Source organism: Netta rufina (genome assembly GCF_964035555.1).
Source record: "Netta rufina genome assembly, chromosome: 2".
NCBI classification, from domain to species: Eukaryota; Metazoa; Chordata; class Aves; order Anseriformes; family Anatidae; genus Netta; species Netta rufina.
This window is the reverse complement of record NC_140124.1, coordinates 33,674,489-33,698,216: the sequence shown is the minus strand read 5'-3', so window position 1 is coordinate 33,698,216 and position 23,728 is coordinate 33,674,489. Positions and strand designations below refer to the sequence as shown.

The 23,728-nt window shown below is 38.3% G+C and overlaps 1 protein-coding gene across 2 annotated transcripts in view; it reads left to right on the top strand.

Annotated features, from left to right (window-relative positions):
• RAPGEF5 (Rap guanine nucleotide exchange factor 5) overlaps window positions 1-23,728 on the top strand; it is a 161,010-nt gene that overhangs the window by 8,459 nt on the left and 128,823 nt on the right. For both annotated transcript variants that reach the window (XM_084282860.1, XM_084282859.1), the window contains exons 2-3: window positions 22,446-22,496; window positions 23,603-23,709. In XM_084282860.1, coding sequence (XP_084138986.1) covers window positions 22,446-22,496; window positions 23,603-23,709 — 158 coding nt within the window. The remainder of the gene's footprint in view (window positions 1-22,445; window positions 22,497-23,602; window positions 23,710-23,728) is intronic.

Here is a 23,728-nt window from a genome sequence, read left to right as displayed (position 1 = left end):
GCCTACATGGTTATATCTGAAGTGTTCCTGTCCATCGATGGTTCCTGACCTTTCCTCAGGCAGTCACCATATTTTGAGCATATGCAGTCACCATATGAAATGATGGGTTTCAGAACATGGACTTATGTTCTGACTCTGCTCAACTCCTCAAGATCCTCAATGGATTCTCTCCATGTTTCTGTGTTGGATCCCCAGGCCAACAGATGCTGTAGTCACTCATGGATGGGAGACATCTTTTCTAAGTATTGGTTGGGGCTCAGGATGGTGCTGTAGTACAGGAAATAAAATAGGGTACCCTCTAACAGTGGGCAGTGTGAGGCTGCCCTGTTTTCGGTAGACCTAGGGTTGTCTTAGGCAGGTTGCCCATGGCCTTGCTCTGTTGAAGACAGCTGATTGCAATTCTTCATGCACAAAACCTAAAACCTCTTTTTCCTTAAGTCTTGCAGATCTCTTAGGATCCATACACATGGATAGATTTCAGTGGAGTGTTTTATGTTAGTTTTTAGTATTTGTTGCATAAATGTTATCTATGTGCCACCTTTTGATTTAAATATTTTTAATTGTATCTGTGCTTTTGGCAAGAGTTTAAGGATAAAAATGAAGTCACTGAGGCTCTAAAATTAAAAGCCATGGCGGTAGGATCTGAATATTATCCTTTCAATTTTTCAGGTGTAAAAGACAGTGCCTATTCATTATTGTCATGATGTCCTTTATCTTGGTTAACTTATGGTTTGACTTGGGTTAGTCTGACTTTGTAAAATGATCTACTTATGGCTGTTGCGTTAATCCATGGTCAATTATTAGTATCTAAATCTATAGTATACTTTTTATTTTGATGAATTCCTTTTTTTAAGAGAGATTTTCCTAGAGAGAACACAGCAGGCTAACTGATTAAAAGTCAATATATTTTTTTATATTTTCTTTTTTGCACTATTCTGCTGATTTAGGAGAAAATCTGTCAGTGTGTATAAATATACACAAGTAGAGATACATTCATAGTATCAGTAATGATTTTTTTGAGTTCAGTTTCTAGAACTGAATTAACCCAATAAATCTTAAAGTACAGAACAATTTCTAGTTTGCCCTTTTAATTGGTTGGCTATGAGGAATACAACTTTCTTTTTCTCCCCTTAATTTGGCTTCTGACTTGAACTCTTCACACTCACCATGTATCATCAGATGAAAACAGCTGATTTTTTTGAGCACAAATGTCTGTAATAATTTTATTTTCCAAATAAGTTTATTAGTATTTACTATAATGCTGGTAACTTATACATCTATAACTTAACTTCATGATTGATTATGCATATTTTTTAACAAATCAGAATGGAGTTGTCAAAGTGTGAAAATACTTGGAATGCTACCAAAAAAGTCACGACAACATACCAAGAATAAAATGCCACAGCTTGTGTTGTGCAGTTTAGATACTCTTTCAGTAAACTGAACATTAAGTACTCCATCCTCCTTGGATTTCTATTCACTTTGCTTCTGAAAAGAAATTAGATGTACAGTCTGTTTCTCCATGGATTGTATTATCTAAGCAGGTAGATGCTGGAAAGATGACATCAGGTATTTGGAGAGGAAGAGAGAGGCTGTCCTGTTCTGAGAGTGCTCTTTGGCTTCATTTGATCAAAGAGGGCTGCCTTTCTGTCCTTGCTTCCTGAACCTCCAACTTACATGACTGCCTTACATGACTGTGAAACAGATGGGCTGGGAGAAGTAAGGAAAGAAATAGTTCAGAGGCCAGAAGCTTCATCAATGCTTCATTATGGAGTGCATTTTATTTGCGTGTGCTTCATCTGCTGGTAGCTTCTCCCACTGCTGTTTTTTCTGAGCATTTCTGCAGATTGCTTGTTAGCATTGTTACTGGGACTGTGGAACAAGCAGCACCAAGGAAAGGGCAGTGGCTGTTTGCAAAGATATTACTGTATGTATGGCAAACCATACCCCTGCAGTAGATAGTATATGGTCCACAGGTCAGTGATGAAGAGCAGCCAACCAGTGGAAGTACTGCATTTCTTTGAATTAAAAACAAACAGAAAATTGAGGTCCAGACCACTTTTGAGCATCAAGAGTTTTTGATGTTGCTTTGTTGGGGGAGCGGGAAGCAGAGCAGGTGTTTATGTTTTACTTGCTTATTTTTTAAGAAGTTAAGCATTTAATTGTGTTTTTTCCATCCAAGTTCGGCTTAGATAGTTACTCAGTGATCCTAAAACACTTTATGATTTCAGCTGAATGTGGTAATCATTTACTGTCATAGACTGCTACTGCACACTGTTAAGCAAATGGTCTATTCATCCCATAGGTGAATGCACTTTGGTGATGCATAAATTGATTTTTTTAAATATGGAAAGAAGGGGAGAAAAAACAATACGTATGCATGGTTGGTTCTGAAAGTTACAGAATAGCTTTTTGTTTACTGGCTGGCTGAAGGAGTGAGCTGGAAGAATCCATCAGATCTGATGGGGATCCCAGCTCTTGCGCATCCCAGTACTTTGTTGCAGTGTCATTTCTGCATCGCCTGAAGCCACTTGGCAGAGAAAGCAAATCTGGGGTGTGTGGGCTGCCAGGCTGTTGCTGAATCTGTGTTAAGGGATGAACTGAAGCTTGCAGAGTTTGTGAAGATAGGCCAAGCTCATGGGAGATGCAAGTCCTAAATGAACAAAAACAGAATCCAGCAGTTAGCTGCCAAAGAGGAAAGGTGAGAGCATCTGTATCCCATGCTTCCGAATGTTTTGGCTTAACTGGTAAACTGTAACACTTGTCCATGCCAGTGCTGAATTGCGCTCACTGTAATCATGACACAGGAATTCTGTAAAGTAGTCTTCCTCAGCAATTTGTTGGAAGAAATCACTTAAAAATATAATAATCCTGCTGATATAAACACATTGAAAACTTAACCAGAATTTGACTTCTGTTCACAAAGAAAGGCTCCATCTCTGGACATGATAATGCCAAGATACTTTAAAAACTTATCCTATACATGCCTTCATAAAACTGTAACCTGTTCTCTTGAAAAGTATTTACAAGTGATGAAAACACCTGTTCTCTTTATAACTCAGTACCCATGTGTATGAAAGAGATTGATAGAACTGGTCAGCCTGTTAGTGTAGTCATTCATAAATGTTGTCTCTGTAATTGTCTTTGATGGCAATTGCTGGAACAAAATACATAAAATGCAAAAATAATAATGGCAGTTAAATGAGTACATCTATTTATATTTTTTATTGTGTTCAAGAATATGAAGAAGAACATTCAACAGATATTTAATTTCTAGTTTTATCTCATTAAACAGACAGTCCCAAAACAAATGAGTTTCAGATTAGTTTTACCAAAGCTATTTATCTAATTATGGCTTTCACTGCACTTCAATGAATGGCTGCAAATCAATAGGTCTGTTAGGTTGCCAGGACATGCATTAGGACTGGTGAGTCTCCGAGCTGAACAGCTGGAGTGATGTCTCTTGTTTTGTTTATTTCCATTGAGATGTCTGTTCTCCGTTCAAACAATGTATGCATTAACTGAGAATTTATCTGAAATCCTGCTTAAAAAGTCTCAGTTATTTGCATTTCAATGTGGTAATAAATATTTACATAATACTGGTAGTAGTTTTATTTAAATAAAATATGATTATTTCAAAGGAAACTAGTGTAGATACGAAACATAGTAGTGGGTCAAGATAATGGCTCATCTGGTTGAACATCCACAAATTTTAAAGTTATTCTAACAGGTAACAGTAGCCATGGATAAAAGTTTTCTCTATCATATCATGTGAGTATTTTGGACAAATGTTATATAGTCTGCCTGATACGTTGTCTTTTTCTGGACTCAAATAGCTGGAGATACCTTATATTCTGATGGTGGCTGTTACTGTGAACTGCTGTAGCTACAGCTGTTCACGTTACTCCTAGAAATCCAGCTTTTTAATGAATCTGTTGGTATTTTGGCTCCAGGCTCATCTTGAAACTCATGGTTTCAGAGTTTGAGTGAAGTGTTTGGTGATAGTGACATTACAGGGGAAGGAAAATTAACTTTTGTTTTCTTGTGTTAATGAAAATGTTTATTTTTGATTGGACTTGAATAGCCCACCTTTAATTTCAGTGACCATTTTGTTCATTTCTGCTGACTTCTGCACAGTTAGTTAAGTATTCTTTTTTACAACTGTCTTTTAAAGATAGCAATCCCAGTCTCTCTAGATGACTATCTGGAAAAAAAAAATCTCCTTTTCAGAGGTGTTTTTGTTACCTTGTTTTGAACTTTCTGGTTTGGCAATGTCCCCTTGAACTTGTGATGGCTTGTGCTGAATATAATCTAGATGAGACCGCACTGCTGATTTATACACATTGTTCAGTTTTCTCCCTCTCTCCATCACATGTGCTTTTCATCCTAAAAATTTGTTATCTTTGTAGAGTTCCTGTTGGCATAGATCATTTCTTCACTGAAATGTCTTCACAGCCATTCAGATTGCTTTCTTTATATTGGTACATTTAATTTAAAACCACAGAAGTTGTCAGCATTTTTTCCTTTCAGTGGGCATTTGCATTTGATCTTGATGAACATAATTTAATGTGGAGTTGTCCACATACCTACCTTGATTAGGTCCAAATGAAGTTGTTTATAGACTTCTGATTGTGAATCTACTAAAATAATATTAGCAAAATTTGCTTGTATTAATACTATGTTTTATTAAACAGCATTCACCCTAGGATGTAACATCGGGATATCTTCGTATTTTCGTGTTTGGAACTGTTGAATCCTGTTCTTGTCCTTCGTTACTTTGCTATTGCTTGATCAATTACAGTATTTTGTCTTTTCAGAATCAACTGCTGTAGCTTCATTAGGGGAATTCTCTGCATTAGTATGAGTCTGTACTCTTGAAGCTGAGGTATAACAATAGGGTATTGCTACATAGATTGGCTCTGAATGTATGAGAAAACCAGCTAATTTCATCAGTCTTGACCTTGTTACAAAGTACTGTGTCAAAGACTCTATTGTTGTTTAAAAATAATAACAAAAGAAGACTTTGTGAATTTTGAAACTCCTATGAAATGATTGCTTGGGAGGTGCTATGCAGACTGCTAACCAACAACTCTGTCAAATAATCACTGAGCAGGGCTCTGCAAGAGTATCTTTTGGCTCTGCTACTATCAGTATTTTTTTTAAAAGCTGCAGTGATGGACTAGAGAATACATGTATGCTTACTAAGAATTAGCTACCTGTCCAGTCAAAGAATGGGTGGGGAGGAGGAGGAAAATAATTTTTTTTTTTTTTTTTATTATTATTATTATTCTGCTTTGGCAACTTTAGGGCAAAACTGTTATTTGGAACAAAACTGTCTAACAGAAACCAGTTACCAAAGACTTCTGAAGAATGCTGCATTACTGACAACTGTTCTCTAAGCTTGCAAATCTCTATTAAAATCAGAGACATAAAACATCTCTATAGTGGACTGTTGCATCTAAGCACAAAAGGTAGCTAACATAGCTACATTGCTATTAAAAGTTGTGCTCTTATTAGACTTAAGGTCTTTGACAACCCATTTGTCAAGGCTGGGGAAAAGGACCTACTTCAGTTTCTTATTAATAACAAAACACATTACAGGAAAATTTGTGGCAGGATGATGGGAGTGGATAAGGAAATATTACATTCTTTTGTTCTGTAAATAAGATTCTTTTCAAAGAAACTATCCAGAGACAATAATAATTACTCTTTATAAACCGGAGTTAAAAATTGTCACATGGCATTTAAGAGGTAACAATAAGGTTAGTAAGTCTTCCCAAACCAAAAACTTGCTTTATTTCTGTATTTGTTATTTACCTTGAGTTAAGGAAGAAAACTGACTTCACCCCTTGTTGTAGCAGTTTCTGGTGTTATCTGACTTTTAGAAACAAAGCTAAATACTGCGGGTCTGTGAGTCATCTTCTGTTCAGCCTGAGCCAGCTAACTCCAGTTTCAGTGTGTATGCTTGTTTCTTTATACCGCGACTTTTTCCCTCGTGAGTCAGTCATTGTTATCTCTTGGCACAAATGGAGAAGTTATAAATGTCAACAAGCATGAGGCATGTGAAAAACATGCAAACAAACCTCCCATGTAATCTCCCAAACCCTGGAGCGTTCCCGTTTCCATTGCTTTGTTGTTGATGAACCCATCTGATCTTTTGATCGTATCCTGGTGGATGGAGCAGGGATGTGAATTCCAAGGCAAAACTTTGCTTGACAGAAGTGATGTCGTTGAGGCCCTGCAGCTAACTTCTGCTGGTGTGTCCGGTGCTTCTAACAGACCAGCAAAACCTGTGGGTTTCAGCATATCAAATCCAAACCCAAGGAACACCAGGAATGTCTTGATCTCTCTTTGGTGAAAGGAAAAGCATCTTGATGAGGTGCTTGCAAGAGGATGATGATCACATTTGTTCTGTACCCAACACTTGCCAAATTCCTGCATCTTTATTTTCAATCCCTGTTCTCGTAATTCCTCGTCTCCACATCAGAAGCATCTGTGTGTGTATCCCAGTACCAAGAAGGTACAGAAACTGTTTATTTTTCTAGTTTCTTTTGACAACTAGGAGGTGACCAAATAGGTATCATACTGGTGGCTTGGGTGAAATTGGTGAAGCCTATGTGGTTAGTGGTACTGAAACAACTGGCTTGAAGTCATCTCCAAAATCTGGTGTGGGAAAGGATGGAGCAGTGAGCAAACTGATTAAAGACAGTGTATCTCAAAATGATGGTTTCTTACAGTAAGTTTGGCAGTTTGCCATCAATCTGCCCTAGCACCAGAGATTAGCTGATGGCTTAGGTGTCTCTGCTACAAAATTGAGGTAGACAGGCTTCTGAGATTGTCACGGTGAAAGGTCTAGAAGAGGTTAAACAGGTGTTACCTACTAACACCAGTAGGTGTTACCTACTTTGGTAGGGCATCAGACTGGCCCAAGCTCATTTGGTGAATTGATTAGGGCAGGCTGTTATGTCACTGACATCTTGGGTTTTGTTAGTGTTTATAGAAACATCTGTAGAGTATGACTCTTAGTTTTGGACAGTTCAATAACGGCAGTGGGGAGTTCTACAGTGTATTAATAATTTGTATCATTTTGCTTTCCTGATTTCAGTCAAACTTCACTAACAAGTTAGCATCTTTTGTGAACATATTGCCTGAAGCAACTTTTAAAGACAGCAGGTCTCCAGCAGCTCCTCTTTCTTTCTCTCCCACCTCCTGCTTTGCGTAGGTCAGAAAACACTTGCTGACTTAAAATGGTATTTATTACTGACTTTTAAATCTGGGTGGGCTGGTAACCAGGATACGGTGGGCAAGGGGAAGGAGGATAACAACATATTGAAGAGATCAGAGTTGCAAGCGTGGGTTATGATGCAAAATATTAAAGAGTAAGAAAATTAATTCTTGTTGACCTTAGACCTGAAAAAATATGGTCAGTCTAACTCTTTAATTTCTAGGGGACAAAGCATCCTTTCAAGGAACTCACCATTCTATGATTCGTCACTTTCTATAGCTACCCAAACGGAGGGTGTCTCTTTTCTCAGGTGACTAGTAGTAGGATGCAAAGAAGTGGTCTCAAGTTGTGCCAGAGAAAGCTTAGATTGGGTATTAGGAAGAATTTCTTCACAGAGAGGGTGGTTAAACATTGGGACAGGCTGTCCAGGGAAGTGGTGGAGTCCCCATCTCTGTATACACTTAAAAAAAAAAGTGTGGGTGTGGCACTAAGGACATGATTTAGTGATGGGACTCAGTATGTCACGTTGATGGTTGGACTTGATGATCTTGAAGGTCTTTTCCAACCTAGATGATTCTATGACTTTGTGACTTAGTCCAGTGAAGCAGAAGAAGGTGGTTCAGGTCAGAGCTCCTGCTTCATGTAGGGTCCCAGAAGAGCCTTGGACAGTTGTGCATGTGGTAGGGCGAAGAGGATGCAGCAGCAAACAGGACAGGGAATACTTGAGCTGCTTCTTAGTCTGATGGTCAGAAATTCCTCAACTGGGTTTTTCCTAGCACTGACCAGGCCCGACTGTCCTCAGGTGGTGGACATGTGACCCTGTAGAAAGGCAGTGATGTATGAGTTCTTTCCTCTAATTGTACTACAGCATCAGCAGACTGTTTTGCTGGCTCCTTGAGGATGTGTTGTTCAGGATATGTTCAGCTACACTTTAGCTGTGAGTAATGCAGAGGCTATTCTACTTTTTTTTTATTTTTATTTATTTTTATTTTTTTTTATGTGATGGTTTACACAATTGATAAGCATGCTTATGTTCACTTAATATTCTTCTGCTTCTCTGTTATATGCTCTAATGAGTACAATTTCCTTAAATATAGTTGTGCTGCTACCACTGATGTTTTTTGTGGAGGAACTGGGATGCTCCTCTGAGGTGTAATTTCAGATTCTGTAAGTGCAGGCTTTGCTTATTTCCTCATGTATATTTTGAAAAGACCTTTAAGAGGTGATCCACAACTTGCAAGGCAAGAGACAAATGCAGAAAAACAATTGAGTAGGAAGGCTACTTACTACAGTTTTCACTGGACTGTGCCAATTCCAGTTAAACACTTACTGTGATCTTCTGATCCCTGCTATACTTTCATATTCTGGACTTCTTTTTTCACATTTATCTCTTCTAATGCTAATTTAGACTGTAGCACCTTTTTTTTTTTTTTTTTTTTTTTTTTTTACATATGCCTTTGAATATGGGAATAAGATTGACTAGGACGTACATAGACATCAGATGGTAGGACTTCTGTTGGGATGCAAAACTAGATAATAATTGCAAATGCAGTTAAAGGTTAATGAATTCAGATCACTTAATCGGATGTAAAAATAGAAAAATCTTCTAATTTTTTTACTCTCAAACTGTTTTTTTACCTCATCAAGGAATGGAACCTTTCTTGTAAATGGGAAAAAGGTGCTTTTCGATGTTTATATGTTTAAAGGGCTCCTAATACACATAAGAAATGAATTAAAGAGAGAGGAACCCTGTGATTTAACTATCAGGTCTTGGTTTTATGCAGGGTTATTTATTTTTTTTTTTTTTTCATTTTTTTTTTTCTTGTTTCTGTTTTGTTTTCCTGAGGGCTGGGAGATTGTCAGGTCTGCTGTGGGACCAGTTGAAAGAAGATATATTTATTTATTTATTCATTTAGAGTTTAGGCTTTGTTAAAATATGTATTTTTATATATAGAGAGAGAGTCTCCAGAAATTGTTTAGTGCTCTACAGTTTAATACTTTCATTTCTGAAGAATTTGAGTGGAACATCAATCTCACATGAGTAGTTTGTCAAATTTTGTGACTTTTTGCTTAAAGTCAGCTTGGATGAACACCTGTGCTGTGAAGCCTGATGAGAGTGCTGGCCTTCTCTGATCTGGCTCATACTGTGTAGAAAATAAATGGTGAATGCAGAGAGCCCTCGTAAGGGTTCTTTGGGGAACCCTTGTGAGGAGTGTATCCCTTATCTTTTCAAATGTCTCCTGCTGGAGCAAGGTCTTCAAGGTGTTGACTCCCTGCTATCAGCTGGAAAATCTCAAGAGGTCCCCAGCCCTTCTGCAGAGAGAATGGACTTCCACAGCACCAAAAGGAAGGACTTTGTCTTTAAGATGTAATTTTGCATTACAGTGAGTAAATTCAGAATAATGTAACATAAATAAATGACATACCCATGTGCTTTAGTAGTTTGAAATGTGTGCAGAAAATGTTATATGAATAAAGAATGAAAATAAAAATATACTTCAGGAGAAAGGCAGGTAATTAAAGTTAAGGGTAAGGAGTGCCATCGGGGAAATCTGCCTCTTTAGGGCAGAAATCTTGCCTAAGTTCAGAGACTTCTTTTTGTCCTTGAACCTGGAACCTGTATTTGTGAAGATGATCCCAATCTAAAAATGTCTGAAATGTTTATGTGACATTATGGGGGTGCTGAGCACATCTTTTACTTTAATAACTTAATAAGCACAAGATATGTCACTTACATGACTTGGATATGATGTTATCATACTTAACTAAAACTTATATCCATTAAGTACTTGGCATTTGAGCTGCTTTTTTCCATGCTCAGAAATTTGCAAGACTCATCTGTGCCTTTCATCTATGCTGTTTTCTGATCAAAGTCTACTGAAAGCTGAATTTACCTAAGCTGCTTTTAGTAGTTCATGTATGTTAAACTGCTATTCATGTTCTAACCCTATCCTTATGGTTATTGCACATTACATTCCAAATTACTCTAGATACTGTATGTTCAGGATTAAATTACAGGTGAACTGCCCTGTTTTTCAAGTCTCTCCTCATCTCAGTGGTAATAAGTCTCTCTTTGGAGATGGAGTGCACTTGAGTTTTCATTTATTCCTGCTTCAACAGGACTGACAAACCAAAGGTTTTCAAGCACAAAAAAATGATGTTATAAAGGTTAGTGTGATAAGGTCAGTGTAATCATGGTGTTCGAGGGTGTTGGTCACAGATGTCTAACAGAGTACAGGCTGTGTAGAGAGCAGGTGAGGAGTTCTTGGATCTACTTTACATAGAAGTTGTGTGATTCAAGGGAACAGTTCTTGTTTTATGTATTTGTTTTCCTTGTGTATTGGATGCTTTTTAAGCTTCTTGTATAGCAAAGCCTTTTTCCTTTGTGAAACTAAAATAGTTGAACTTCAATAGTTTTTTTTTTTTTTTTTTTTTTTTTTTTTTTTTGACAAACAAGTAAATTACAGCTGTTCTTCTGGAAGTGGTTAAGAACTCCCACTATTCAGTCCATAGCAGGTTGGCACCAACTTGTGCCAAGAGCTACTGTCAGTGAAATTAATATTGTTCCCCAGAGGTCATGTAGCAGACTGCTGCCAACACAAACAACACAACTGCAGATTTTCCAACTGTTAAGATTATAATGTGAGCTCCTTTAATCGTAGCTTGTTCACATGGCTTGGAGGCCACTCCTACTCTTTGCAAATCTAAAAAGTAAGAAAAGTGAAAGCTGATAGTTTCATTTGAGCCTTTGACACAGTTGATCTTGACTAGTTTGTCTAAAAGTGCTTTGAAATGCAAAGTGATCATCGCTGGTCCCACAGCAAGTCATTTGCCTTCCCATGTAGAAAGCTGGTACCAGTGAGAGATGCAGGAATAAAGCAGAGGTGCACCGAATGGTCTGGTGTTTTGTCCAATAGGTCAGTCACTGCAAAATCAGAGAATCAGTTTTTATCAGGAGCGAGGAATAAAGAATGTCAACCTTTTGTTTAGGTGCCTCAGCTAGCAAATGTAGAACATGCATCTTGTACCTGAAAGGAATAATTGCAATCTACTTTAAAAAAAAAGTTTGGGAAATTACTTTTTGACCTATGTATCCTGCAGGCAGCGGTAAACACGGGGCTCTCTGAAATAGTGAAGAACAGGGCCATTAAAACATACTTCTATATGCTTGTAATGTAATTCATGGACTATTTATGTGCAGCTCATGGGGAAAAAAAATCACAAATATAGTCATTTTTCAAATAATAAGCTAAACTGATGCAATTTACTGCAAGTTATTTTCATAAATCATAATGAAAGCATGGAATTTTAAATCTGTCTTTTTGTATGTCAAGCATTAAATATGCTGTAGTTATTGAAATCTATAAAATTGTTTCTTTATTTGTAAATTGCTTTTGAATAAATTAAGATTTTAATGGATTTTCTTATTCAATAATATATACTTCGTATTGACATTTTTGCTATTTATTCTGTCAGGATTGTTCACAGTTGGTTTGCTGAATATTTGCTAGTATTTGAAGTTTTATTCCTGTGTCTGTGGACAGGCATTCACTGAAATAGCTGTAGCAACTTTCGATATTTTTGCCCTTCAGCTGTGTTTTACAACTCTTGTGGCAGAGGCGAGCATCCTTGCAGCAGGGTCACCAGGGCAATTCACAAAGATGCCCCTGAGTCTGAAATGAGGAGAATCAGCTACCTAACTCTGCCAACTTCATCAGATACCACCACAGAGGGAGCGTTAGAACTTACATCTGCATGATGGGTCTTGTAAGTGATGGGTGAGATAAATCACCTCTTTAATTGATTGTCTGCTTTAAAATTTTATTATATTTAATCTCTGACAAATGTGAGCTGCTGAAGGCAGAGTTCTGGCACCAGTATTATCTGCAGCAGTGTGGATAGCAGAGGTAGGTCCTTTCACAGTGACCCTCAGCACACTCAGCAGGTGAGACCTGGCACATGGGGTGAGAAATGTTGGTGAAAGGCTATTGTAAAAATGTGTCACTTTCAGAGCCCCTTTTTTAAAATGCTGTGTCTAGGAAAGTGTCCACCTTTGAGAAAACTCTAGCTCTGTTTCCTCTGTAGCTCCTTTTGGATAGTGGAGGGTGGCATTAGAGCCCTCTTTGCACTCCTGTCTTCTGGCTGGACCAACCCAGTTCCCTCACACAACAAGTGCTCTGAAAGTTTTGCTCTTGGTAGTCAATGTGTTCCTGTGCTAAAGTGCCCAAAATTACTCTGTGTCCCAGAGATGATCTCATGACCCACAAATAAAGGGGAATAAGCACTTCCATCCACCTGCAGCTAACTTTTATTCTTGGCAGGGGTACCTTACTCGTTTACATGATCTTTGTCCACTGGGACGAAGGCCTTGGTACCAGACAGGGAATGCAAGAGACAGAAACCCAGTAGTGCAGGACAGGGGAGAGAGTCACAGGGCTGTCATGTAGGAAGCTGCTAAGTTCTACATGGGAAGTTCTACATGATTCTGGTGGCTCACTTTGTAATCTCAGAGAATGTCTTTCTGTAGGTCTCAGCTCTGCAAAACTAACATCTGCCAGCCTCATAGAATGGCTGCCACTTTCTCAGACTTTCCCTGCATCCTCCAAGAACCACCATGAAATTTAATGGGTTTTCTTGTTTTGGCAGGTTAGGCTGATGGCAGGGGAGGCTACAAATAGCAGTTATAATGACTATAAAATGCATCAGCCCTCTCTGACTCTGAAATCCACCCCCCTGAGGAGGCAGGGGCATAGAGGTGACTGTTAGCAAGGCTTTTCTTCCCCCTTTCTTCCTTTTCCCTGAAAATTTATTTGCAGGAACCTCTGTACTATTTGCACATACACAGCAATAGTCTGACTATTGTGAGCATGATGATTATTTTAATTTTCAGTCATTCTAAGTTTTAACCATACTGCTGGGACAACAAATAACAAGGGGAACAAGTGTGACAGTTTAAGGAGTTGATCAATGTATAAACAAACGTTTGTTGGTTTTATGAAGTCAATAACCCAAACAAGTATTTGCATTGATGAAAACATAGATAAGATTTGCATGTCTCAAGAGGTGATGGTACATGAGTTTTAATATAGCTGTTCTGAGAGACATGGCAGCTTTGGGGAGGTAAGGAGCTTGCATATATTGTATGTATTTTTTGGGATATGCAGCTTTCCCTTGTTGTTTTTTATTAGTGTATTAACTGAGTTTCTGAGTACTTACGTTCTGCATGTTGTTAAACCTTTGTCCTTCTCCCCTACCCCTGTTTATTCTATTCTCAAATTTAGGATAAATTCAACATTTTTATTATATGACTTGCATGTAGAGTAGTACACAGAGTGAGAATAAACTAGATAGATGCTTGTGTCTAAATGAGATGTTGTCTGAAGTCATTTGATTGAAAATAAGAGCTGTACTGTAAGTGCTTTCAGAGGATGCACCTCTGTAAAAGTGGGGGCCATACAGTATTTTTGACAAGTGATCTTTATTTTTCTTCCATGATGCCATTTTTCCATACTAATGATGAAATTCTTTACCTTGTTTTTTCCTAAATTTATTTTACTACTGTTTGCTTGTGAGTCAGACTTGCAGAATTTCTTTGCCAAGCTGTTGTGCCATTTTGCCTTTTTTGTTGTTATTTTTTATTTTGAAATGTCATGAGAAAGTATTTCACTGGCAGCACAAGAAATGTGCCATCAGAGGTACTTTGCCTGCATATGTAGAGCTTTTCAATCTACACTTTCCCACTCCTGATCTTTATTTCAATGTTTTGTTAACATCTTCATTCAGATCTCTGTGAAGAGAAATTGGGAACATAGTTTATTTGTAGTGTGAAATATCCAGCGTGCTTTCTTTTGGAGGTTTCAAATAATTTATTATTAAATTATAACACGTGCCACTTTAGAAATATTAATTGTTGTATAATATTTCAATAATAATGAAAAAATACCCACCTGCTCTTTGGTGGTATACTCCAGATTGAAACCAAATCAGATGCTGATGGTCTGGAACATGATGGTAGATTACAAAGAACATCTACTCTGTGTATGAAGTGCTAAGGTTTAAAGAGAAATAAATACAGTGATATTGCTCAATTTTTACTCTACAGCACCTGTTTTGTACTGAAAAAAGGGAGGATGCTGCTTTGTTGTAAAATGCTGACAGCCAGGAAGAGTGAAATGTATTGGGAAGCATTTCAGGGAACATTAATGAATGGTATTACTGAAACTGCAAGCTGGAACAAAAATGCTGCAATAAAGAAGTTAGATTAATGAAGAAACACAAGTAGTCAATTAAAGGTATTATGCATATTTTAACATTATATTAAACATAGAAACAGTAAAACTGATTTTATGCTTTTCATATTTTAAAAAAATGCTCATTGCAAGCATTGCATTAGCATATAAATTAAAAAAAAACACTGTTTTTATAAGAAAGAATATCAAACGTTTAAGCTCTGTTTTTATGTTGTAAACTGTACTTGTAGCATACTCAGTTTACAATAGCTTTATGGAGTTAGAGGTGAGTTTTTTGTTTTACTTAAATGATGTACTCATGTGAATATGCAGGTGGGAGGTTAAGTTCCCCATTACTAGTGCTCTGCTCTGACACCTTTGAATTTTGTTCGTGTTAACAGGGCAGAGAAGTTAAGGGTTTATTAGATGTATTTCATGCCATAGTTCCTTGAACAGTTTTAATTCTGCATAAACAAGTGCTTCCTCTGAGCCCAGCTGTCCCTTCCTGCCTCCCTCTGCATCCCACTGCTTTTGCCTGTGCTCCCTTTTGCCTGTCTTGCTCACAGCAGAGTGAGGTAATCGGGTTTAAAATCAATCATTACTCATTAAGCCAGTTTTAAGCCACTAGTACTTTGGCTTATTTGAGTAAGTGGCTTCACAAACATGAGGGGTAGCCCAAGGCAGAAGGGTGGCAGGGATGGGAAGAGGCAGCCAGAAGTAGAGAAGAGGCACACACGACCTGTTTGTCAGCAGCGTCATTTTGTGAACTGCATCATCACCAGGAGAGTGGTTGTCTCCTTTCTTGTAAGAAACATAAAGTTTGACAAGCCCAGCTATTTCCCTCCAATGGTTCACCACTCCTCTATTTCTCTGGAACTGATTTGATTTCAGTGGCAGCATCCTGCTGCTGTAGTTGAGGCACAGGACAGGTACAGAGGAGGTCCAGGCACTTGTCAATGGCTTCCTGAATCTGGATTTATCCAGGGCTTTCCTCCCATGATACGACTGGGAAAGAGGAAAGAACAACTGACCCATTCTTCTGTATTTTCTTCTGTCACTTTTTATTCCTATTCTTAACTTACTTTGGGTAAAGAAAAGGGCTTTGCAAACAAAATTGGCTATTGTGCAGTAAATTATAGTCCTTGTTAGGATATGGTGGCTTTAAAAGTTTTTGAGTGTGAGTGTCTTGTGCAAGATTTTCTATGCTTCAAATAACCTTTTTTTTTTTTTTTTTTTTTTTTTAGTTAGTTAGTTACATCCCACCATACTTATCTTACTTATCTTGGTGGGAAATATACTGGAAAATGCAGAGATGCTTCTAAACACATTCCTATAATGGCTGTTGTCTCAGAAATAAGTGTGTAAACCTGAAGAGCATTGTTTGTCTATATAAATAATAACCATTTTTTTCCTCAGTTCTTTCATTTTGGGGGAGGCAAGAACGAAGCGTGATTAGTAAACTTCCCTTTTGTGAAATAACTTATTCAGATTCGTGCAAGTTCCTTTTGTACAGAAAACGGGTGAGAAAGCACTCCTCAGTTTCCTTTCACTAATGACCCATTTGGGTGTGTCCAGAGAGCTCTTCGGTCTCACCTGGGAACCCAAAATTGCAAGCTTTGCTGAATACAGATGTTTTATTTGATAGCTTTTTGACCTTCTTCTGATACACGTAAGTATAGGAAGTTTAAGAAGATCAAAGCAATTTCCTTTATAAAGAATTTTATATTTCATCTTTAATATTAATGTGGGAAGTTGTTCCATCAGTTCTTCATTATCCATGGATTCTGATGGTGGCTTTTGAGAAGAGCAGTGGGGAAGATTGTTTGCTATGATATTACTTGGCAGAAAGTCAGGCATATTCTACATTTCCTATGAACGATATCTGCTGAAAGTCAGCTATCTGCAGAACCAACTCTGCTTGCAGTGCCTTAGCAACCACAAGTAAAAATCTGCTGCCACATGGAAACGGATTGGGATTCATGACAATACTCGCTATATGCAGCCACCGTCAAACAGCAGTAACATTTCATCTGTTAAACACAACGCCTATATCTAATTTCTGCTCAGAAACCCTATAGAAGTGAGTGATATCAAATGCAAAAATGTGAAGTTGGCCAAGCAATAACACAAACTGTGCAGTGATTTTTCTTTCCCTTCCCCCCTTCTTGCGTGGAATGACCAAGCACTTGGATTAAATGAGCATTTTATTCTTACAGAAATTGCTGCCTTCTTGTATTGCACGTTGGGGATAGATTGTCAGGAAGGTATAGCCCAGCTTTCTGCCAGGATTCATTTTCATATCAGGGCTGGAATGGAAATTCACTTATTATTTAGGTGCTTGTTTTGAGCAAATCAGTTTTTTAGAAGGGGGGAAAAAAAATACTGACTTTCATCAGTTGAACGTTTACAGTCCTTTCTATTGTTATTAGGATATTATCATTTTCAGGGTTCATAATGAGAGAAAGAAATCTATGTAGGAAAAAAAAATAATTACTTTTTGAATTGTGTGGAGTGGGAGAGAAGCCTGAGGGAAATTAATAAATACCCCTGCTGGATTTTTTTATTTATTTATTTTTTTTCCTGAGCAGCAGTGTTAGATTTGAATGATTATTGGAGAGAGAAAAGCACAAACGTGTGTTTGTTTTTGTAAGTGAATTTGGATTCAGCTTTGTGATCTTTTTATATACACTATCTCTCATGGTTGGAATGTGAGAACTTTCCAGTGTGAATACTTGTGAAAGTGCATTTTAGGCTTGGATGCTTAAATGTTTTTTCAAAATCCATCTGAATGTATAATTTCCTTTGTGGTCACATTAGTCAATTTAGGATTCAGGCTTTGAGCAGTTGCAGAAATCCCCCTTTCAGGGAATAGAAATGATCTCATTACCAGGTAGTCTGTAATACACCACATGTGTTTCCAAATTTGATGGTGTGTGGTGTTTTTTAATTTTTTGTTTTGTTTTGTTTTCAGGCTATTTATATTTAGGGAAATAAGCCCTGATAGAGTACAGCACTGAAGTATTTATTTAATTTTAAGCACACCGAGTAATCCAATTTGGAATGCACAAAATACTATGCTAAATTCTTTAGGGACATAGTGATAAAGTCCTGAAACTACAAACACTCATTTTCTTATATTTATACACAAATGTTATTAGAACTGCTTATCAAGAACTGCTTATCAGTATGAAGATGATCATGGGTATGTTCGCAGATTAAGGCCTGATCAAATAGACAAATATATTTGAATGTTTTAAACCACAAACTATTAAAATTTGACTGTTCACTGCAAACTCTTAATCCAGATTTTGGTAATACAACTAGGTGAAAAGCTAAATATTTGAAAAAATTGAAATGGAAGTTTAAACAATTTGCTGGGGGAACAACACTGATTCTGTCCTTGTTTCTTTGAAGTTTAAAGGTGCTTACAGGTTTAAATCCCCCTGTTCCTTCTTCTAAATATTTAACAATCTTAATTAATAAAAATAAACTTTAAAAAACAATTCCTTAATTAATATAAAAGACACAAAGCTTTATTTTCTTGCTTGCTGCGCAGGAATACCAGAATAGAAGAAAGGCCTTGAATCCTGTATTTGTAATTATTATTTCCCTACAATTTCCAAGGCCTCTTCTGTAGTGTTAGTGTGACTTCTAGTGTAGACAAGTTGCTGGCTGCTACCACTGTACTAAATCCCAGCAGAGGAAAGCACTTGAATTGGAGCGTCAAGCGCTGTTGCTTTGTGTCTTTCTGAGCATGATGGGGATTAAATTGCTAGCAGATGTATGGAGCATCGCTGATGCTACCACGACTGCATTGCTGGCAAAGGCAGAAATATCAGCAGTTGTTGGAACAGCTTGGGCAGGAGGGAAAGCACAAGCAGCTAGTAGACAACATCATCTGAAGTAGGGATGAAGCCAAATCAAAATCCCAGATTTTAAAAACTATGAGAAAATTCAAATGTATCCCCAAAAGGCATGACTGAGAACATGCTCTGTAGTATCCTTATCCTGTGGTTAGAACGCTAACCAGTTTCTAGGAAATAAATAGGGAATTTCTGTCATCGAGCCAGTTCAATACTCTGTCATATAAAGAACTAACACAATATCTCACAGTGCTGCAATGCCTGATCTTTCAAATGAAGACTGAAACATGCTCTCATTAGTACACTTTATCTTGTACGATATGCTATGGGGGAATTTTTCTCCAAACCCTTCAGAAATTGGATTTTGCTCATATATTAAACTATTGTCATCAATAACCTCACATGCTTAACTTTATGTAATTGGAGAGATTCTCAGCTTGTTTGAAAACAATTGTCCAGCTGAAGTTGTATAAATTTAAACCCAGGTATAGGCCATACTTGGTAGCATCAGTCATTTAATTAGGTACTGCTTCTAAAAATCTAGCTGGAATTTTAAAAATCTGCTCTGCTCCCTGTGTTTCTATTGGTTTTAAATATCACAGCAACAACTTTTATAGTGTTTCCCAATTTCAGACCATGTTATCTGTGGTGTAAAAAGATGTGGATCTTAGCAGTACTATTCTAAAACCTTTTCCTGAGCCTCCTTTCCTGTGCAGGCTGTGCCCTCAAGATGGGCTGCCAGTCCCAATGCCCTATTTGTACTTCATGCTCACCCAGGCAAAGGTTCATCTCCCTGTTTCCTCCTTCTGGCATCCCCTATGGGGAACCTGAAGCCCCCTATGTACACCTGCTCATGTACTATAGAAGAGCCCTCCCAGAGGGCACCCAGCACTCTGGACCTGCTCCTTCCCCATCACAGGACCAAATGTACCACCACGTCCCCATCTCTTCCCTGCCTCGTGGCTTGGCGCAGATTCTCCTTGAGCTGGCAGCGTGTCTCTTGGCACAGGCCCTGGTGCCTCTTCCAAGGTGATTGTCACTAGGGACAAGTTGTTCACTTGACAGCTAATGAATTTGCTTTAAAAGCACTATTTGGCTCATTCTAAGAGTTATTTGCAAATGTGTTTTGAATTGGTGTTTGTGGTGGTGGTGGGGAGTCATCTGGGAAAAGCAGCCTGTATTTACTAAATACCTTCAGGGAGGAGTGGTGCTTCCTCCTTGCTAGCATCAACAGGAGAGATCACTTTTATTCTATTCCGGAACACCACTTCCACTTCTTTGGGGGTCTTGTGGCTCTCCTATGCAATCTCTGTTTTCTTTGTAGAATTTCAGGTATGTATGTTCCTGCCTGATATGCATAAATGTACACTCTTAGGCTCTGTTTTTATGCTTACTCTGGGCTGATCTGGGTTCAGGCTACCACCAAAAGAAACCATTGTCCTGCCTTTCCCTCTCCTCTTTCAGGGCTGTGAATTTCTTCTCTCTCCCCTGCACCAGAACTAGCACCATGTGGTTTGGAGGATAAATTAGAAAACTTTTTTGCTCTATTAGTTTTCAGCCTGAGTCATCTTTTACAGACTCGTTGGAAGTAATTCATAGCTCCAGCCATCTTCTGACAGCTGAGTACATGAGTAACATGATTTCAGTTTTTGTGATGTTGTAGGTCTTCTGTGGTCTGGTGGAAAAAGGGACATTGCCCTCATGGCCATTTTCTCTCTTTTGTGAACTGACTTCTTGTTGTGTGTAGTGGCTTAGTAAGTGCAACCCAAAAGAATGTCTGACTTTGAACTGGAAGTCAAAGTTTTACTGCCTGATGTTTTTTCACTTCATAGGATGTCATTAGTGCCCACTGATGTGTGGTGCATAAACAAAACTAGTTATCTCGGTGCTAGGGCAGCAAGCTCTAGAAAGTGACAAATTTGGACCTAGTCCAGCCTCTTAAAACAGATGTGAAGCAGGAAGTGTAAAGGTACCAGTTTCACTTGAAATTAGCCCAGAGAGAGCAACTGCAGGCCCAGATAAAACATGGCTGGGCACATGTTGTGTCTGAAGCACCGGGGAGGTGTGCAGACCCAGCTTGGGGGTCCCCACAGCTGCTGAGTGGGTCAGGCTCCCTGCTGCCAGACAGGGGAGCTCTTGCTGCCCTTCCCTTTCCTCCTTCCCCTCATCTCTACTGACTCCCCTATGCAGCCTTACTCTGGCTCTGGAGCTCATCCAACACTTTGTGAGCTGCTCCAACTTACTGAAATGTCATACTTTTATTTCCAGTCCTTTTGTACTGAGTTTTTGCCCTCCTCTTTAGTGAGCCAGGCTGACAAGTGGCATGGGTGGCACAAGGCCAGTGGTGAGAGCCCAGCAGAGGCAGGGGGTCTCAACTCACTCCTCCTCAGAAAACCAGACTGCTGGGCTGTTGTTCCCACCAGCATCACTGGAATTGGCTTGCAGATAAGTGTTAGTGCCAGCCTGCAGGGAGGGGGGAAATCGATGTCTGAACTTGGACGTGCTGCTGTAATAAGTGAGGCTTGTTGAATGAAAAGCTTGGACACAAATCAATTGAAATGTCGGTATGTAAGGCTGCTGTAACATCGAGGTGTTAATGACATGTCTGCTAGAAAGAGTAAGTGAGGCCAGAGGCACCGTTGCAGTCTTATGACACATTTGTTGGGTATGGGCGAGGGGAATCAGGCTTTTATGTTACAGTATTTCTGTATGGGTCTGCTGTTATGCATGGAACTATGCTAACATTTTTGCTGGGCATGGAAGGGTAAACACTGATTGATACTTATGTGGTTCCTTGTCACTTCCCTTCCCTTTCTAAAAATACAGTACCAAGAACATGGGGGGCAGGGTGGAAAGCAGGTGGCCTTACTGAAATATGGATTCTGTAATTCTTATGGTGTGTGAAGGATGATTTTCCTGCGATTATAATGTACCATGTGTGAATTGGATCCTTCTCAAAGTGAGGAATTAATTATCTTGCCTGCAAGTTGGAATAATGTGAGCAAGCACCACACAATCCTCCTATTGTTCTGCCAGTGCACCTGCACGATTTCTTCTGTTCCAGTTCCAGGCTTCTTTTAGGCAGTATTTATCTGTGCACTGTACAGCTTGTAGTGAGATAGGAATTACCAGTAAGCATCAGAGTAGGACAGGTCATGTCTTTCAACACTGACAAGATATGGAAGTACCATGGTGAATATGGATGAGATAACCTGACTCTTGCATGGATGTTTATCTCCAGAATTCCACAGTTAATTTTATAACTTTGAATCAACGATCTTTACTGAATGCCAGTAAGACTTTGGCATTTGCTTTTCCCAGCGGCAAAGAGTTGTCATTTTCCTTTCTGTCTCTTCAAATATGAAACTTCTCTAATTTCACCTAGTGATCTGTTATTCTCACCTTATATAAAACAGAGAACACAAAATCCGTCTTTTCTCTGTGCTATTTCATTATTTTGTATAATGGCATTATTTCTCCTGTAATCTCACCTTTTAAAGGTTATTAATTATAGGTTTTTTTCTTTCTCTTCTAATCTTTATCCAAATCCTTTATTATTCTTACTAATATCATTGTTTGAATGCCCTCTAATTTTGGAGAATCCATTTCTGAGATGCTGTTACCAGTGCAACATGTGGCATGACAGAGGTAACGCTGATGCCCATTATAGCAATGATACATTCCTAGTAGTCACCTTATGATTCCTCATTTATCCTAATAAAAGGTAATTTTTTTCCCTGTAATTAAAATTTTCATTTAAGAAGAGTGGTGTTCCTTAAGAAGTTCTATGACTGAGGTGTATTTTCTGAAATTTGTTTGTTTGTTTTAAGAAGTATTAAGGCCCACACAATTACGTTTTCCTTCCTCTAGTACATCCTGCTTTCATGGTACTGTATTTTCACTTCACATTTTGTAGGCTTATCTTGAAAATTTTCACTGTCGTTTCTGGCCCTTCCTCACCCAAATAGTTCTACAGAACTCGTCTTATTGCTAAGCTTCTTTACTAGATCCAGAGTAAAAGTAGCAAACAACTCAGAAGTGAGTTTACCAAGCTTTTTTCCTAACGTAAAATGTCTTAGTTGGCGACTTCACCTAACAAAACTAAAATACTACCAAACTGTCTTACAGACCCTGTCCAGAAGAATTTCAAATCCATACCTGGAAACTCCTTCAAACAAGGTACTTGTCAAGTTTCATTTTAATTCCATTTCATATAGCAACGTATTAGGAATATCTTTGCTTTATTTCAACCCCTTAGTCATAGCTTTGAAGACACTTCTAGATGTGGCCTGCAGTTAAATCAAGTTAACAAATCACAATCTGTGTTTTAGAAATTGTTAATTCCTGTTACTGAATTTGCCAGCAAAATTGTTGTGAAGTCTGATGTGAACTTGCTTTCTAGCCATTTAAACTATTTTCCCAGTTTAACGCAGTTTTTCAGTATTTTAGAGTGTGAGAACTCTATTTTTGCACCTCATGAGACTTCACTGTCTCAGGATTATTTTTTATTCCTTGAAAGATTCAAAAACATAAGAACCAAAAGAGGTGAAACTGTGACATGATTTTTCTTTCAAATTAGTAGTTTGTGGTACTGCTGTGTTTTGTTGGTACTGGGAAGAAATGTGGAAATGTATGCTGGAGTTAAACTTGTCAGTAAGGAGTAGTCTATGGAACCCAGGTGGAACATGCTTTTAGGAGAGATGGAATTTATGTCCTGTTTTGATAGACCCACCTGCAGCCTTAAGGTGTAAGGGCATGGGGGAATCAAAACCTGTAGCCATTCTGAAGGACCCCATTCTCACAGCAAGGTGCAAAGTACCTGACCTGTAGCTGTTACAGAATACCCACAAAGATCCTAAACAAAATGGAAAAAAATATGAAATGGTATTTTAGTATGTATTCAATTATTTAACACAAATACATGTGGAATAATTTTAATTTCCACTGTATTTATGGTTTTGCAGTGGTTAAGTCTTTCTTCTTCACTAGCATGACACTTGTTTTAATTTAGGCATATTTGTTGTTCAAAGGTAAAATTGGCAGATAGTAAAATCTCTGCTCTTCTAGGCAGATGTACGTCATCTGGCCCATGGGGGTAGATGAGAGTAGGTATGGCAGAAGTTGGGGTGCATTTTCTATGAGGCTTTGACAGTTTGCTAGTCATTTATCAGGGGAGAAGTCATAGCTCAGAGGGAGGGAGGGGACAGTGGCAAAGCAATTTACTGCAATGGGAATAAATCCTTGTTTGTTACAGTGTTTTTTTTTTTATTTCTCTTTTCATTCAGATTTATGGAGAAAGTTCCTCCTGTGCTGGGAGAGCCCTCAGGAATATTTTCACACTACAAGCTTCTGACCTGATTAAAGACAGGGTGTACCTTACTGGAATTTGCAGGTAACCCAAGATCATTCAT